We start from the raw sequence: 16,174 nt of genomic DNA, 5'->3' as shown, positions 1-16,174 counted from the left end.
GCATGAATACCCAATTGTACGTTTGCAATGCACTGAAGAACAAGCCCGTCTCCATTGATAGAGCTGTTGAACCCGAACGATCACAAGAGAGGAGAGTGCTGTCAATGTTATACCGAGTTGAATGTTATCCCTTGTACTTAACCCACTCTTTAGTATATCCTTCCTTTGTGATGGGTGCATATAATTACGAACTAGCTGTGGAGGGGAAGAACAGGCGTAGTCTTCTTTGTGCCCTTTGTTGCCAAGCGGACTGAACGATCATATTGCTTCGGGAAGACCAAAAAGCAGAGTCTTGCTACAGTCGTAATGTATATGAAAATATGTACGGGAATACTATATATAAACACCACTGACTCTCTCAATTGGATGCCCGTCATATATCTGGACTGATACCATCATACTAGGAGTAGAGCAGATCAGCAGAATACGCATATTCAGAATCATGGCAAGTATGCTTCCTGCCCCATCTACGTGAGCCAACCTTTTTTTCATCATTTCTCATCCAATACTGAGACTCTGATTTATGTCATCAGAGCCGCTCAAGCCAAGTCACTTTATCGAGTTGATATGGCCTCAGGAGTCCGAGAGTATAAATTACTTGATCAAGCGAAGTACGAATCTACCATCTTAGGTCCAAATGATTATCACTCATTCGAAGACGGAAATACCATCATATGGCGTGAGCCAGGTACACTTCGATTTCACCGTTGGACAAAGAGTAAGGATGGACAATGCACGGAGTCAGTCTTCCCAGGAGGAGGACAACATAGAGATGGTGAACTTATGTTCAACATTTACAAGATGACTCCAGGTAACAAAAGTTCAGGAGGACTTAGTAATTCAGAATTAATGAGAAAGTATCAACCTGAGACACCAACATGGATGAAATTGACTTTATCAAGGATACCATCTACCATCGTTTATTTGGATGCACAAGATCGGTTCAGGCTTGATGGCGGAAATTATACCATCCGACGTGCAGGATCATCCGATCACTTTATCCGTGAAAGTCGAGATGGTATGACCATCCATGACATTCCGACGGCCAATGATCTAAGGGAAAGGATCAGTTGGCTCTCCGCCACAGATCATGAGGAGGTTCAGATCTCTCTAGTGAATAAGGAAGAAAGGATGAATGCTGAAGAGCAGGACAAGTCGATGATGGCCTCAGTCACCTTCGACAATGGGTGGAGAGCCACCTCAGAAAATGGTCCAAAGGAGCTATCACCTGGCGTCCCGCAGACCTGGGAGGCAGTTCATGATAAGGCAAGACATCGGGTAGATCTGTCTAGATTAGGTTCAACTGCATTCTGTCATGTTAAGCATTCCGAGAGTAACTCGTTTAAAAGCGAAACGATAGTAGACAGCTTCTACATCAAGGGGCTGAACACCTTGGTCCTCATGGACGGTGATGGATCTGGAGGGGGAATCAAAGTGAACTTGTCCATGTGATGAGCGATTCATGGTTAAGACCAAAAACAGGTCCGTCCGTCATTAGTGTAGTACTCTCTTGAGAGTGTTCACTAAATCTTTGAGGTCGTAGCAAATATAGTGTGAATGAACATTTGGGTGGTATCTCGTGAGTCATGCATTAAGTGTCCATGATTAAGAACAGAATTAAATACTGTAGGTACGAATATGAAAGCAGCAAAGGCTGTATCCGAGACATATACATGTGTCAGCAACGAATGTCCCAGCCATTCTTGCGCCAAGGGGGGTCGATCAGTTAAATTGCTATAATTTCGGCACTTCTCGCTCTTAAAGCCAAGTCCAACCAGAAGAGCTCTACAGCCTTTTGATCAGTATTGCAACTCTCAGCCTCTATGCCCTTTACTCACAATGGAAGATACCTCTGCTTTTTCCGTATGCACAGCGAAGGCGGCGATATTCTCATCGTCAGCAGTGAAGTCTGCAGGCGCGGCATCACCTTCACCTGGTGCGGACCCTGAGGGAGTAGGTGCAGGTGACGAGCTTGAGCTAGTTTCCTCTTTATCGCAATCACATGCTTTGGAAGAAGAGCTTGTGGGTTTGGACTCCGATGAACTTGGCTTTTCGGTGGTCTTAGGGGGACTCGACGATGTGGGAGCGACTGCCTTGTCGGTTGTGGCTGGTTGAGTTGAAGTAGGCTTGGGTGTTTCCGATGAGGTTGGGGTAGCAGCTTGTTCGGTTGTTGCGGGACTAGATGTAGATGATTGAGGTGCCAGCGAAGATGTTCCATTCTCCTCTTCCTCACAGTCTTCTTCCTCTTCATCGTCATCTTCGCAATCTTCCATATCGCTACCAGACCCTTCGCTGGATCCACCTTCACCTCCACTCGATCCCTCATCAGGCTTCGTGGCAGTGGGTACAGCTGCATTTTCGGTCGTAGGAGATGGCTTGGTCTCTTCCTCTTCTTCTGCACAGTCGTCGTCGTCTTCCTCTTCTTCACAGTCATCATCTTTCTCTTCCTCCTCACAGTCATCCTCCTCTTCAGAGGCAGGAGCCGCAGAAGTAGTAGGTGTGGCAGCTTGACTAGTGGTCTCAGCAGGTTTGTCCGTCGTCTTAGGCTGGGAAGCAGATGTCGTAGGAGCAGCAGCCTCAGAGGTATCTCCAGGAGGAGCCTCCTCCTCCGACGCTGTAGGACAAGCACCTTTACAATCTTCGACCGAAGATGATTGTTCTGGCGAGAGACTTTGAGATGTCGATGTGGCAATTGGGACACCTGAACTTTCAGAAGAAGTTGGCGCTGAGGCGGTCACCGTTGCCACATGAGTTCTAGTCTTGGTGATCAGTGCTGCGGATGATGATGATAATGATGATGATGATGATGATGATGATGATGAAGGGGAGGTGGTGGGAGCAGCGGCATTACTTGTTGTTCCCTCTGAATCAGGAGTGTTTCTCGCTTCTAGAAAATCCGAAGAGGAGGTGGAAGAGGTTTCCGCAAATAAGGGAATACCAACTCGTAGTTCCACACCTGGTGGAAGACTTGCTGAGCCATCGGTCTCGTCAAGTGGTGATCGTTTCTACAGTATATCATCAATCGATGAGCTATCTTCTATACGATAATCACAAAAAATTCAACCCACCTTGAAACCTGGAATCTTACTCAGACTGATTGCTTGTGCTAGGATCAGAGAGGATAGACCCCATACGAGAAAAGTGGTAGATCTCATGATCGAATGTACAAAAGAGCGTGGTTATGTTGAAGTTACCGAACGGGGTAGAGAGTATAAGAATACTCTCAATGAAATGTATTTATTCAACTATGAAGCGGAATCAGGAGGTGTGTTATAGCGCTGTAGGTAGGATCATGGGAAAGAAAGAGGGTAGCAAGGAATGTCGTACAGTACTCTATCTTATACTGTACTGTCGGAGAACAAAGAACTTTGAAGATACCTTGCGATGAAACTCAATCTCCCGTTTCAAACCTATATTTTCGACTCAGGAGAAGCCGGGATGGGGAAGATCTATCCTTTGGATTGTCGGTGATGCTTTATCACAAAGGATGATTAACCCAAAGGACCCAATAAAGAACCCAATGATGGGTAATGGGGCATGTCAGATCACCTTTATGTGCCTTTTGAAGGCTGTTTCGAGCAGGAAGTATTTCCTTTGATTAAGTCTGTTTCAACCATCGATCAAGGACACTCCTTCTCCTTGCCTTGATGGGTAAGAATATAATCGCGAGATCAAAATTACCATCAATCTGTATACTGCTGCATAAGGGTCCTTGAAGGACATTCAAGGGAAGCTATGAAGCTACCTGAAGTCATTCACCTACACATACATCTTGCATTGCACATTCAACATTTGACATTCAGGTTAACCATGAGGAGTCTTGAGCGAGCAAGAAGCTTGTAAATGCAATTCATATCCATGCTAATGTCATTGATTATAAACCCACATAAAAATCCTGAATGGATACCAAAATGAATGAAAGTGGGGAACAATATACTAAGTTATACAGGTTTATCTCTATGTTTATTGTCTCTAATACATCACCAACCAAAAGTCTCCGCGTGGAAATCCACTACCACCCCACCTTTCCAAACTTCCTCGCTATTCATCTCATCTTTCACTCCATCCCTTACAGCATCCAAGAGTGATATCGGTCCGCAACACGATACTTTCACTCTTCCACCTCTTCTAGCAGGTCCCGACCCAGGTTTCTCATTTTCCATGCCGTGTCTTTCATCTGATGACAATTGAGTATGAGCCGCTACGGAGTTGATAATATCCTCGATAGATTCCTTGATATTCGCTCTTCCCTCATGCCATCTTACCAAACCTTCTAAACCTTCCGCAGACCTCTTACGCAGCTCAAGCTCAGCAGGTCCCATGAATTCTGCTGCACTCGCCCGTCGTTCCTTAGGATCCTGGATAGCTCCAATAGCAGAGATGGATTTCCTCAAATCGGTAGGTGACGTTCCTGATATCTGAGCTAATTGTTGGAATTCCTTTGAGGGAGTTTCAGGTCTTGAGATGTTTTCTGGATTATTCATTTGCACGGGGGAAGGTGGACCGGGAGTGGTGAATGATGCCATTGATGCGCCTGATGTGGTGGACGATGACCTAGACATTTCAGGTGCAGATAGTAGACCTGAGGACTGGACTGTTTCTAAAATTGGTGGTCGGACGGGTTTGGCCACTACTGGGGCAGGCATGAGGATGGAAGGTCGAGGTGAAGATTGGGGACCAATCGATGCTGCTGCTTGAAGAGGCAGGGAATCTCGTCGTCCAGATTCACGTCGGTTCGCTAATCCATACAACAAAGGTATGGACCTCTTCCGCGTTGGTTCAGTGTTAAATGCAGAAGTCGTGGGTGTACCAGGTAAAGAATTAGAAAGAGAGCCTGATCTAGATTGAGATATGGGGACAGTGACTGTTTGAGGCGAACCCGTTCGATTGACAGGTGATTCTTCGGAAATAGAAATTCGTTTCTGACGTGGTAGAGGTAGATCTTCCGAGATTGATATCTGTCTAGTACGTGGTGGAGTGTTGTGAGGTATGTGCACGGATGAGAATGATTCCCGCATCCATGGTATCGATCCTCTTGAATCTCGATGAGGTAACACAGCTGCAGGTGGGGTAGTAGGTGAAGGAGGTCGATAATCGAATGGATCAACTTCATCGGGTCCGATATCCCTCGTCGTGTTGATTACCAGTGGTTCACGTCTGATAGGCTCAACAGGAGTAACAGGTAATGGTTCAGCCATAACGGCTGTTGGTCTCACACCCTCGACTGGTGTAGGCTCCTTCAAGACGATTTCCAATTCCTGATTTTCTGGTACAGTAAAAGGTATTAGAGACCCTTTCCTGCCCGCTTCTTCACTTATACTACCTCCGTTGGCCCCAGCACCGAACACAGTATTGTCCGCATACCCTTCTGTCCAATTGAAAGCTGGTATACTTGGTCTTCTCCTTTCTTTCGATCTGGGAGCCATCTTCCTCGGATCCTCACTTTCACTCTCACTTCCGCTAACCGCATGACTACTTCTCCTATTGTTGATCTTATTATTCTTATGTGAGGTACCGCCTAAATGAGAAGAAGCGAACGAACCGAATAATCTTTGAGCTCTTGATTTCCTCGAACTGGAACCGTCTGAGCCTGCTGATTCTCCACCCTCGGATTTTCCAGATTCAGAAGGCATCAGAGATCCCCTTCTTGTTCCAGCTTGTGTGCCGCCCGCTCGGAAGACAGAGGCACCGGTCCAAGAAGCCCAAGAGAACGTAGACATGAAACGACTTCTTCGCCTCTTAGGTTGCGTGGCCCGTTGTTGCAAGTATGCTTCCAAATCCCCAGGAGCCATATCAGGTAGAGTGTTATGCGTTAATGATAATTTAGGCAATAAGTGTCTGGTAACGTGAACATGGATATTGATAGATAAATCAGGGGGTAAGTCATTGACGTGATCTTTGAGTAGAGGGGCGATCCATTCAAGGTGTAATCGAGATTTGACCATCCAAACGATCGAGATGAACTTGACTCGACTGGTACCTTGTCTGATCTCACGTAAAATCTGGAGTAAGTTGGATACCGCGAATGATATACCAGAGCCACCTAGACGGGATAATCTCGATCGGTTAGCGATATCATATCATGAGATTTCAGATATTAGGGGACCCACCAGAAAACATCAAGACACCTTCATACCCTCTCAGATCCGACTTCTCCCCATAAGGTCCCTCTACTGCTGCTGACACTTCCACATCCAATTTATCGTCTACCGCCAGACCCTGATCCTTTCTCACTTCGTCGATCTTATCTTTCATCCTTTTGGTAAAACCGTCTCTCACTCTGATGATAAACGCCAATTCGCCTGATTCGGTCCCTTGACCAGGCTGAGAGGGAATAGTAGATGCTGTGAAAGGGTGTGCTTCCCAAGGGAACCTTGACATGCCAGGCATGACAACGTAGAAATGATGTCCTGCCGACCAATTGAGATGTTCGGAGGGACTGGTGAATCTCAGTAATAACGTCGAGGGAGTCAATAACGATATGGTGGCTTTGGAAGGTATATCTTTTGCAGATAGTGAAGGTCGGATCCACAGTTTGTTGAGAACGACCAAACGTAGTACTCGAACGAGTCTGTCAGCTGCCCAAAGACCTGCGCCAGGCTGTTGTAGGTTACGAGCCAGTCAGTTATGTCGATGATATACGTGTAGTGAAGCAAAGTGGTCACACTTACATAGATCCAAACGTCCATTGCCCTCCAGTGCATGACAAAAGCAGCCAACATCAGAGCTACCAATGCGATATGCATGACGAGGAAAAATTCGAACATCCTCCTTCTGAACCATGGTAAGGATAGTACAGAAAGTAAAGTGATCGCAAAGGTACCGGTAAATCCCTATGTTCGATTAAAGGCACATGATGATCAGTTACTTGATTACTTGCGGATTACGCAGCCTGTGCCTCATGTTGGCCCAGCATGAGCACTTACCCAGTGAGAGATGGTTTTGTGCCAGGTTTCCTGACTCCATCCATGAGTCAATTTCCAATGTCCACCTGCATGGATCCATACTCCCAACAAACACAGTTTGGCGGATGCTCGGTGGATATAATTCAGTCGGTCATAAGATATGCCCGTAAGGACTACGAGAAAGATTATCATTGTCAGGTAATGACTATGGTCCAGGGGTAATAGATACTCACATGAGATCAAATTATTCTTTCCTGCCAAAGCGATAATCATGGGAACCTGAGCTACAGCCAGCCAAGCAGCTTGATTCGACCAAGTAAGTGTATCCCATCCGGCTGTTTGGATATATATCAGCGCACTTGATCGTGACCACCAGGTAAGAGCAAAACTTACTACCATAGAACGAGAGGATCAAGAAGCCTAAGGTATAACCCCATGTCCAGAACAACTCCGGAGTCGCATACACTTTCTTATGTATCTTCCTAACTTTACCAAAAAGGGTGAACCGCCTAGCAGGTAGAGTTATACCCGATAAATAAAAGTATTTCTCAACTACTACACCTAAAGCTCTGACCGCCCTATTAAGTCTGCCCAACCTCGCTTTTTCAATCTGGGGTTTCTCATCCTCGCTCGAGTGCTCAATGGCTAAAGGAGCAGGCAGCGCCTGACCATTGGCCGTTGTGGTGGTGACGAGAGTATCGGAAGAAGATGCTGGGGATGGGTGTAGTTTCGGACGGGTTAAGTGTGAATAGAATTTGGTAGAGAAGTTGATGATGGTAAGGATGCCGAGGATGATAGATGTAGTATACCAGTAAAGGTATCCAACAGGTTGAGGAAGCCCCATCTTTCGATTCTAAGGATTTAGGTTTTTGAGGGAGGAGGTGAGGTTCAAGGGAGGCGAGGGGTTTGATGATGGTGACGGATTCAACTGTCCATGAGAGTACGAATGCTGTTTATTGTTTTTGTGCAGTATCGGGTCCAGCGATTTTCGGATATTCCAGGCAGGAATAGAAGGTGAATACAAGACGGAGCAACGAAGGTGTGAGACAGTAGCCAAAAGAAAGTCTACACTACTCGTAGTTTGAGAAGAAAGTATGATATAAAACGTGATGATAAGTCAAAAGGAGAAGCATCAAAATAAAGAACGACGTTCTCTCGAAGACGTGAAAATTGATTCATTTGATTTATCATATCATAGGTGTGATTCATGTCATCATCGTCTTGAACATCTGTTGTTTACAGGTAAGGTTTTGAGAGAATGTTCGGACATTATAGGACGGACATGTCTTACTTTTCCAACTCATCTTCCTATTTAGATTTTCGCAGTTTTACGTTATGGTATGTTTGTTACCTGAGGTTCATCCGAGTCCTACATGTCCATGGTAGATACTGCACGTGTCCTATGATACAACTCCAGCATAAAGTCTAAAGACCAAAGGTTATGTGTTGTCTACATGCTGCGCTGTGCTAACCCTGTTAGGGGTTGAGATGATCGACATAGGTCATAGGTACCCTTTTTGCCTTGGTACAGCACTGCAGGTACGGTGGATAGACACGGGATGGCGCCTTTTGCCATGAGAAAGCGGTTGATCCTGACGTCAAAGACGAGTTCGTAATTGTCCTTGAGACCGAACAACAGGCTTGGTCTCCCCTTGTTCATCGTGGACCAAGCCGTCCATAGCGCATAGCTGATCGAGTGGAAAGAAAATCCGAGACAAATCGTTCCAAGCGATCCCTGAGAGAGATGAAAGAGGCAAAGGTCGGAGTTGAAAAGGAAAACGATAATCGAGTAAAGTTTGAATGGCTAGATGGCTGAATGGATAAGACAGTTAACTGACCGGATCTGGTAATAGATTTCGAACGAGATGGAAGATGTAAACAATCAAGATGCGAATGATCGGGATCGGAATCCGTGCCTTGTTCCCGGTACAACGAAAATCCCGATATCACCCCTACCATTATTTGCGGGAGATGCCTAACACAAAAAGCATTTGATCGCGCGCCTGTCTTATCAGAATGCATCAATGTTTAAGCTTTGGGTGGAACAGGGCCAGACTCGATTCCTATGATCCTTTATACGTAAAAGTGAAAAACAGAAACAAGCAGATGGTGAACCGAATATCATACTCATACTCCTCGTCTGCATAACACAATGATCAGTTGTCAGCAGGCCATTCACAATCACAGTCACAGTCACAGACACACCCACTAGACTGCAATGGTCAGATAGATCATCATTTCAGACTGTGTTCATCGTGATCATATCTATATCGTGTAGTGCTATCCATAGCATATAGCATCAAGTATCATATCATACGCGTCCACTCGCTCGTCCGCACAGGTTCACCCGCGCATGAGTCCCAACATCCTGCATCTGCAACTGTCACCATCGATCAACCTATCAATCCAACAATCCAAAGGGAAAACTTTTCGACCCATCATGACTGTGTAAAAAATACGAAATAGCAATACATCATAGCAACACGAACCCATATCACGCTCGCCTTGAAACGCATTCGAAACGACAACCTCACCACATATCGCATCGCCTCTGCTCCGTCAAAAATCGTCCACAAACACAACACAACGAGTGTCTTGATTGTATTGTATCACTGTATCACTGTCTCATTGTCTCACCCTTGGTTATTTCAGGTTGACCCTTTCCATTCTACCTTGCCCCTTCCTTTGATCTACCTACAGCAAGTAGCACACACACATACATACATACACAGCAATAATGTCCAATCCTGCTCCTGCTTCTGCTCTTACCTCTTCTCCTGGTCCTCTTCCTTCACCTCCTTCGCTGGGTGGTCCAACACTCCCTTCTTCAACAAACATAAACACCGAAAACGAACCTCCGTCAGTTGCACGACGGCCAACATTACATTTCCCTTCCTTGCATCTCGGATCCTTTGATACTCTGTCAACCACTCAACCTTTTTCGCCTGCCGGTTCCTCCTCTTCAGCTTCGCCTTCGCGACGTGAATTTAGAGGTACCGTAGGGATAACAAGTGGGGGAGCTGGTCCGAGTTCAGGTGGAACATCACCTTTGCGGAATCACGAACAGGCTCGAGCTGGAAGCAGCCACAGTCTTAGCGTCGAACCAACACGTTCATCACGATCCTCATCATATTCATCACGATCATCTTCCCATCGTCTACACAAAGGTTCAATACCGCCTCCGCTCCCACCGCCCACAATGGCTTTACCTCCATTGCCTATCCTGTCACCGATCTCTCCTATAGGTCCTCCCGCTTCGCCCTCTTACGCTTCAAAAGGCATTCAATCGACAATATCTCAGCCTCGGTCCACCTCATCGTCCTCGTCATCTCTAGCTCAACCGCAACAAGCGGGCGAAGGTCGTAGGGAGTTACCAAATGTGCCAGCGAGGAACAGGTCGCTGGGTCATTCATTAACAATTCACGTACCCGGCCCCAGCCCCCCGACACCCTCACCCACAGATCAAGAAGGCAATCCACTTCCTTCACCTATCCTGCGGAACTCACCTGGTGTAGCTAGGCGGCGTACTGTCATCGAAAATACCAACACCAACCTAGGCTCACCGGTCAGAGTATCTGGATTCACGGGCGCAGGACATATGACGCCTCCTAGAGATTCATCGCCTACAAGAGATAACAAATCGCCTCCCATCGAGCGGGGGTCAATCCTCATGCCTCAACCTCGCCCCAGCCCTGCCATCGAACAGACGTCAACGATGGAAACTCCACGTCGATTGGAGAAGAAACGGTCTTCCACAGATCTCAAAAATGTCAACGCATCGCCTTCCTCACCATCAGCAAAAAGATCGCTACCACGTCCACCCAAGATCGATACAACGTTACCATCCAAGCCATCTGATTCCGATTTACAACAGACTGTTGGTCCTACATCGCAAATGCAGACTGCTATGCCATCGGATCTAGCTACTGCGCCTCATTCGCGTCCACAACAAAATGCTGTACCATCAGCTCCCATATCCGTGAATGACCCACAGCAAGAACCCAATCTGACTTTACCTCTCACCGCTCCTGTACCCTCATCGTCTTGGCCCCCTCTGAATATAGCTCGATCACCCACATCGTCCAAACCTCCCAACATACCCGTTGAACCATCAGCTAAACCTGCTTTCTACCAGAAACACCAAGCGAACAAGTCAGCTTCGTCATTGCCTGTCGTAGCGGGTTTAGCAGATGCAGGACCTTTCGCAGGAGCTTTTACCAAACCGATTCAAGCTTCGCCTAAGGGTGTGGGATTGGGAAGACCGAGTAATCAACTATCGACTACTGGACAAGGTAGAGGGCCCAGTATCAAGCCGCAAGAGGAGATCTGTCTAGAGTGCATGATGCGAGATAGGGATTTAGCAGATGTGGTCGTCTCAGGTGAAGGCGTATGGGAAAGAGAGAGTGATGGTGATTGGAGAGAGCTTGAATGGAAAGAACAAGCGATACTCAAATCAATGGGTAATTTAGATGACAGTCCATCTTTATATCGGGAATTGGTGAAAGCTGCAGATGAATCGAGCCAAGATTCCGACTCGACTTCTTTCAGTCCACCGTCAACCGGGAATTCCACCGAGGATGCTCATCTGAAGAGAGAATTTGATGCGAGAAAGAAAAGAAGATCTCTTATTAGAGCAAAGAAGAGAGAAGCCGACTGGAGGATCGCAAAAGAAGTAGGATGGAGAGGCCATAAATGGGAACAAGGTGAATCAGGGGAAGGACTACCTAGAGGTTTTAGAGGGACCAATGGAGGTAAATTGACGGAAGAAGGTATTAAAGCTGTCATGACCAAGGTGAGTAATATAATCATATCTGTATTATGATCGTTCTCACTAGTCGCTACAGTTCCCCTCTGCTTCTGCACATCGATATCAAACTCTCCAAACATACCTTCGTCAACAGTGGCATTTGGTCCAGGAAGTACGCGCTCAGGCTCAGCGACTTGGCCGATTCCCTTTCCCAGACGATATTGTCGGTTCTTCGTCCACTGTATCTAGTCACGAAGCGCAGGCTATCCCTCGAGGAGCTCAACCTAGCCATTTGTCCTGGGACAAACACGGAAGGGACATCAACGATCAAATGCGGGGTGTTCAGACTCCCATTCAAGGTACACCTTCCCTCTCGTTCGTTCGACCCAGTCCATCTTCACCTGCCAATTTGACCGCTTTGGCGAACCCACCGAGACCTGCACCCATTCAACGACCCCTCACTCATTTCTTACCCGATAGGGAACCGTCTCTTGGCATACCTAGAACCCCTCTCTATGCTTCTCCTGTTTCTGCAACTCCTCGTAGTCGCCATGGCAAACAAGGCTCATCGCCTGGTCTTCTCGAACGCCAAGGTGCGTACGAAGAGAGCAATGAAGAGCTCTGGTCTCCTGGCGAAGAATCTGGTGCTGGCTTGAGACCGTTCTCATTTGCTGTCCGAGCAGGCGCGGCTGCTGGTAGAGATGGGGGCAGTGATGGACATGGTGGAAGAAGGAGCTTATGGGGTAGATTTGGCGGAAGTGTCACCAGCTTTTTCGGGGGCAGTCAGAATGGAAGTGGTAGTATGATGGATATGCAGTGAGTATTCGTTTTCTCCTGAGTATACTCGAGATGCTAATATATCGATGTGTAGCCTTGGCTTGGACAACGAGCGAAGAAATCGTTCATCATCGTACAACGTCAATCCCCACCCTCGGGCTGTCTCCATGGCGTCTCCTACTCGACCTTCATTCTTTAGCCGAGATTCTCGATGTTCATCCGATGTTGACGTGACTATGCCCCGAATGTCACGAGCTATCAGCCATTCGCGCTTATCCCAAATGCGACTCGATGATGGAGAAGATGAGGATGAAGAGGAGAAGCCCAAGAAGAAGGGCATCAAGGGATTCTTCAAGAAGATGAAACCGAAGGGTGCAAGGACCAAATCAAAGTCTGATCTTCTTGCCAGACCTGACGATGAGTATAGGAATGAACAACCCCAACCTGATACACCTTTAGCTCCCCCACCACCTCTCTCTCATCTCGTCGGAAACCGTAAACACAACAGGAACAGGAGTGGTTCTTCATCTTCTATGCTGACAGATGGGCAAGAATCGACCCAAGGTAGAAGATATTCAGGCTCGCTACCATACGCCATGAGATCGGTCTCGGCACCTATGAACAGTACAGCTTCGTCTTCAGGTGGAAGTCTATCAGCCAGTCCAACTAGCTCCAAATTCGCTACGTCTGGCCCAGGGAAGAGAGAGAGCTATGCATCAAATAGAAGGGGAAGTTTCGGAGTGAACGAATTGGGCGAATCACTGGAACAACCCGGTGGCGATAGGAGACAATCCGGTATGGAGATGCTATCGGGTAATGGAACGATGACCAATGGTAGAGGACCTTACTCTTCTCCAGACACTTCGACCATATACGATGAACCTTCAAGTATGTACAAGAACAACCATGGTCTTAACTTCAGACCGCATAACAAGACGACCTCGAGTTTATCAAATTCAAGTGGCACCATGGCGATTGAAACTCCCCCTCCTGCCCTATACAATCCTTCGTCATTTTTCAACCAACAACAACAGCAGCAATTGCAACAGGCTGCAACGATCCCCCCGATAGACAATAAGCCAATTGTGCGATCTCCTTCTGAACAACTATCACCTAACAGGTTCAAGAATCTCCCGCCTTTACCTCCCGGGCAGGAATCAGGACCGGGGGTTAGTGGTATTGGCATGACAGGTTCACCTGAGTCGTTCGCGGCTGCTTTCCCTGATCAGGAGATCAACTTGATCGGAACGATACATGATCCGAAATACTTGGCCACCAGTGGTGTTGGATACCCTTCAGCAAAGGGGATGATCGATTTCTCCACACCCATAGTTGGATCACCCAATTCAATGAGGTACCAAAATAGCCCTCATAATAGGGTGAATCAATATAATGGATACCCCCAACCACCCCATTTGCAAATCAATGCTAATACCCATCCGATCCAGAATTCCCAGTTTCCATCGGCTCATGCTAGAGCATTAGCAATTGGTAGAGCATCGTTCGACCAACCTTCGCCCCGAGCTAGAGTCGGCGGTGGGAACGAAAGGGTAGTCAAGACGATGTATGGTCAACCGCTGATGGATGATTCCTCGATGATGATGGGCTCGGGAGGTCAAGGTGGTTCTGTAAAGGATGAAACGAAGAAGAAGAAAGGGTTGAAAGGGTTTTTCGGTGGGAGTAAAGCTGGTAGAATGGCTTAAATAAGGAGTAAATGGACAACAATACATGTTACCATTGACATCCAGTCATCTTGATACGTTTGTTGGTTGATCAGTCTATATGTAAATGTGTACAAGATTGTAGCTGTAGCCATTATTATCTATAATTTCATGACTATTGACTCGCTTGATTGACATGCATGAAAAGGACGATATGCTATGACAAGAGATAATCTGACTGTTAGTTTGAGGATGTCATATCCGTCGGGATCTGTTTTGATTTCTTCCGTTCAAATCACCTCCACTGGATTCGTCCGTTTCCGCTGACCATTGATCGTTCCATCTGAACAAACCTTCACAACAAATTGCTTATTCAACTCTTACCATAATACGATTTCATACTTGTCAACGATTCACAAAGTCAGCCCCAGCTCAGGATGGTATCGAAATCTTTCACTCGCCTGTTAAACCCTTCCACCTTCCGACAAGTCTCACTATCATCCTCGTCGTGCGCAACTCCCTCTTCATCCTTACCTCCACTTCGATATCACATCTTCAGAGAACCACTACCATACCCTGTGGGGTTGGAATTGCAGAAGGATATCATAGATGTAAGGTTGAAAGCGAAGAGGGATGATCCGGCTGGGAGTAGAGGGAAAGGTGACGTGGTTCTGATGCTTGGTAAGTTGATTTGTAACTTTGCTTACTTCGTTGCTCAATCAACAATCCTCCTTGATTTCGATTTGACTCTCTTACTATCTTACTACCGGAGTCGATCATTTTAATCGGATCCATATATCTTGACATTCACATAATAAGCACTAGCTGATTCACGATTTGGAAATATACTATATTTGACCTTACAGAACATACACCGACATACACAACCGGAAGACGAGACAATTCACCAAATCCCAACGAATTACACCCAGAGGAGAGAAAAGTACAGAATGTAGGAGCGAATTTTTACATTACCAAGAGAGGTGGTCAGGTCACGTATCATGGTCCAGGTCAGTTGGTTGGGTATCCAATATTGGATTTGAATGTCATGGAGGTGAGTCCGAGTGAGGTATTCAATTTTGGGATGAATTATATAACATGATTATTTACAGCTTATTGATAAATGATAAATGAATATTGATTAGACACCTACGAGATGTTATGTCGAATACCTCCAGGCGATGTTAGCAGAATATGCGAAGGATGATCTGGGTATTCAAGGTGTACTGGCTCCTCATCCTGAAGGTCATGTAGGAGTATTCTCATCACCTACTGAGAAGGTGCGTTATATCTTCCAAGATAGGATGGAAGAGTCGTGCGCTTAAGCTGATCGCTCACCTTTGTGCTCTTTTTTATTCTCATCGTATCGTATTCACCTCACCTGTACGGCATACATAATTTTCTTACCCCTCGCAGTTCGCATCGATAGGCATACACCTCTCTCATCGAATAACATCCCACGGATTCGCCATGAACATAACACCCCAGCCTATCAAATGGTTCGATCTGGTGATGGCATGCGGTCTAGCCGATGTCAAAGCTACCTCATTACATCAACTCATCCCACCTTCGAGTAAGGGAGGTTTACCAAGTGTGAGAAACGTGGCCGAAAGTCTGATACCGAAATTTGGCGACTTGTTCTCAAGGGGGATCATACCCCTTTCGCAAGATTTACAGGAGGAAGGAGCAGAGGTCAAGCAGATATACGAGCTGGTGCAGAAAGCGGAGGAGGATGCGAAGATTGTGAATGAGAAACAGGGTGGTTGGCCAGATGAACCTGATCTGTCGAAGAAGGAATAGAATATATTGGGTAAACTTCTTATATCACCATATAATGAAGGATGTATAGTACTTTATACATCATCGCATGTGAATGATTGAGGTTATGCTCTTCTTAAGCATTGAAGCTATCTGTTAATTGGAGATTTGTATCCAAAATGTTGCATGAATCCATAGCATATATAATAGCAAGCAAAGCAGAGAACATACTGGAGATGACAAACAGATATGAAGTGAGAAAATTGATTTGTGGAATACGAAAATAGCTTTGATAGATATGTGTATATCTGAGTGACAAGCAAAAA

At 46.3% G+C, this 16,174-nt stretch overlaps 5 protein-coding genes across 5 annotated transcripts; 3 read left to right on the top strand and 2 right to left on the bottom strand.

Moving 5' to 3' along the window:
- Nucleotides 1-442: 442 nt before the first annotated feature.
- Nucleotides 443-1,452, top strand: L199_006721 (uncharacterized protein; the record flags this gene model as incomplete). The annotated part of the gene is made up of 2 exons (XM_064892419.1): nucleotides 443-471; nucleotides 534-1,452. The coding sequence occupies 2 exons, from the start codon at nucleotides 443-445 to the stop codon at nucleotides 1,450-1,452; spliced, it is 948 nt and encodes a 315-aa protein (XP_064748491.1).
- Nucleotides 1,453-1,758: 306 nt separating this feature from the next.
- On the bottom strand, nucleotides 1,759-3,155 carry L199_006720 (uncharacterized protein; the record flags this gene model as incomplete). The annotated part of the gene is made up of 3 exons (XM_064892418.1): nucleotides 1,759-1,785; nucleotides 1,839-3,005; nucleotides 3,069-3,155. 3 exons carry the CDS (start codon nucleotides 3,153-3,155, stop codon nucleotides 1,759-1,761), a joined length of 1,281 nt encoding a protein of 426 aa, XP_064748490.1.
- Nucleotides 3,156-3,980: 825 nt separating this feature from the next.
- L199_006719 (uncharacterized protein) lies at nucleotides 3,981-7,749 on the bottom strand (the record flags this gene model as incomplete). Its single annotated transcript, XM_064892417.1, has 6 exons — nucleotides 3,981-6,043; nucleotides 6,111-6,600; nucleotides 6,672-6,833; nucleotides 6,927-7,078; nucleotides 7,139-7,240; nucleotides 7,299-7,749. The coding sequence occupies 6 exons, from the start codon at nucleotides 7,747-7,749 to the stop codon at nucleotides 3,981-3,983; spliced, it is 3,420 nt and encodes a 1,139-aa protein (XP_064748489.1).
- Nucleotides 7,750-9,642: 1,893 nt separating this feature from the next.
- Nucleotides 9,643-14,132, top strand: L199_006718 (uncharacterized protein; the record flags this gene model as incomplete). The annotated part of the gene is made up of 3 exons (XM_064892416.1): nucleotides 9,643-11,697; nucleotides 11,750-12,468; nucleotides 12,524-14,132. 3 exons carry the CDS (start codon nucleotides 9,643-9,645, stop codon nucleotides 14,130-14,132), a joined length of 4,383 nt encoding a protein of 1,460 aa, XP_064748488.1.
- Nucleotides 14,133-14,527: 395 nt separating this feature from the next.
- L199_006717 (lipoyl(octanoyl) transferase) lies at nucleotides 14,528-15,890 on the top strand (the record flags this gene model as incomplete). Its single annotated transcript, XM_064892415.1, has 4 exons — nucleotides 14,528-14,771; nucleotides 14,957-15,144; nucleotides 15,236-15,370; nucleotides 15,507-15,890. The coding sequence occupies 4 exons, from the start codon at nucleotides 14,528-14,530 to the stop codon at nucleotides 15,888-15,890; spliced, it is 951 nt and encodes a 316-aa protein (XP_064748487.1).
- Between the last annotated feature and the right edge of the window lie 284 nt (nucleotides 15,891-16,174).

The sequence above is a fragment of the Kwoniella botswanensis genome, chromosome 1 (genome assembly GCF_036426115.1).
Source record: "Kwoniella botswanensis chromosome 1, complete sequence".
NCBI classification, from domain to species: Eukaryota; Fungi; Basidiomycota; class Tremellomycetes; order Tremellales; family Cryptococcaceae; genus Kwoniella; species Kwoniella botswanensis.
Note: the sequence above shows the minus strand (reverse complement) of the source record. Positions and strands in the feature narration are given on the sequence as shown.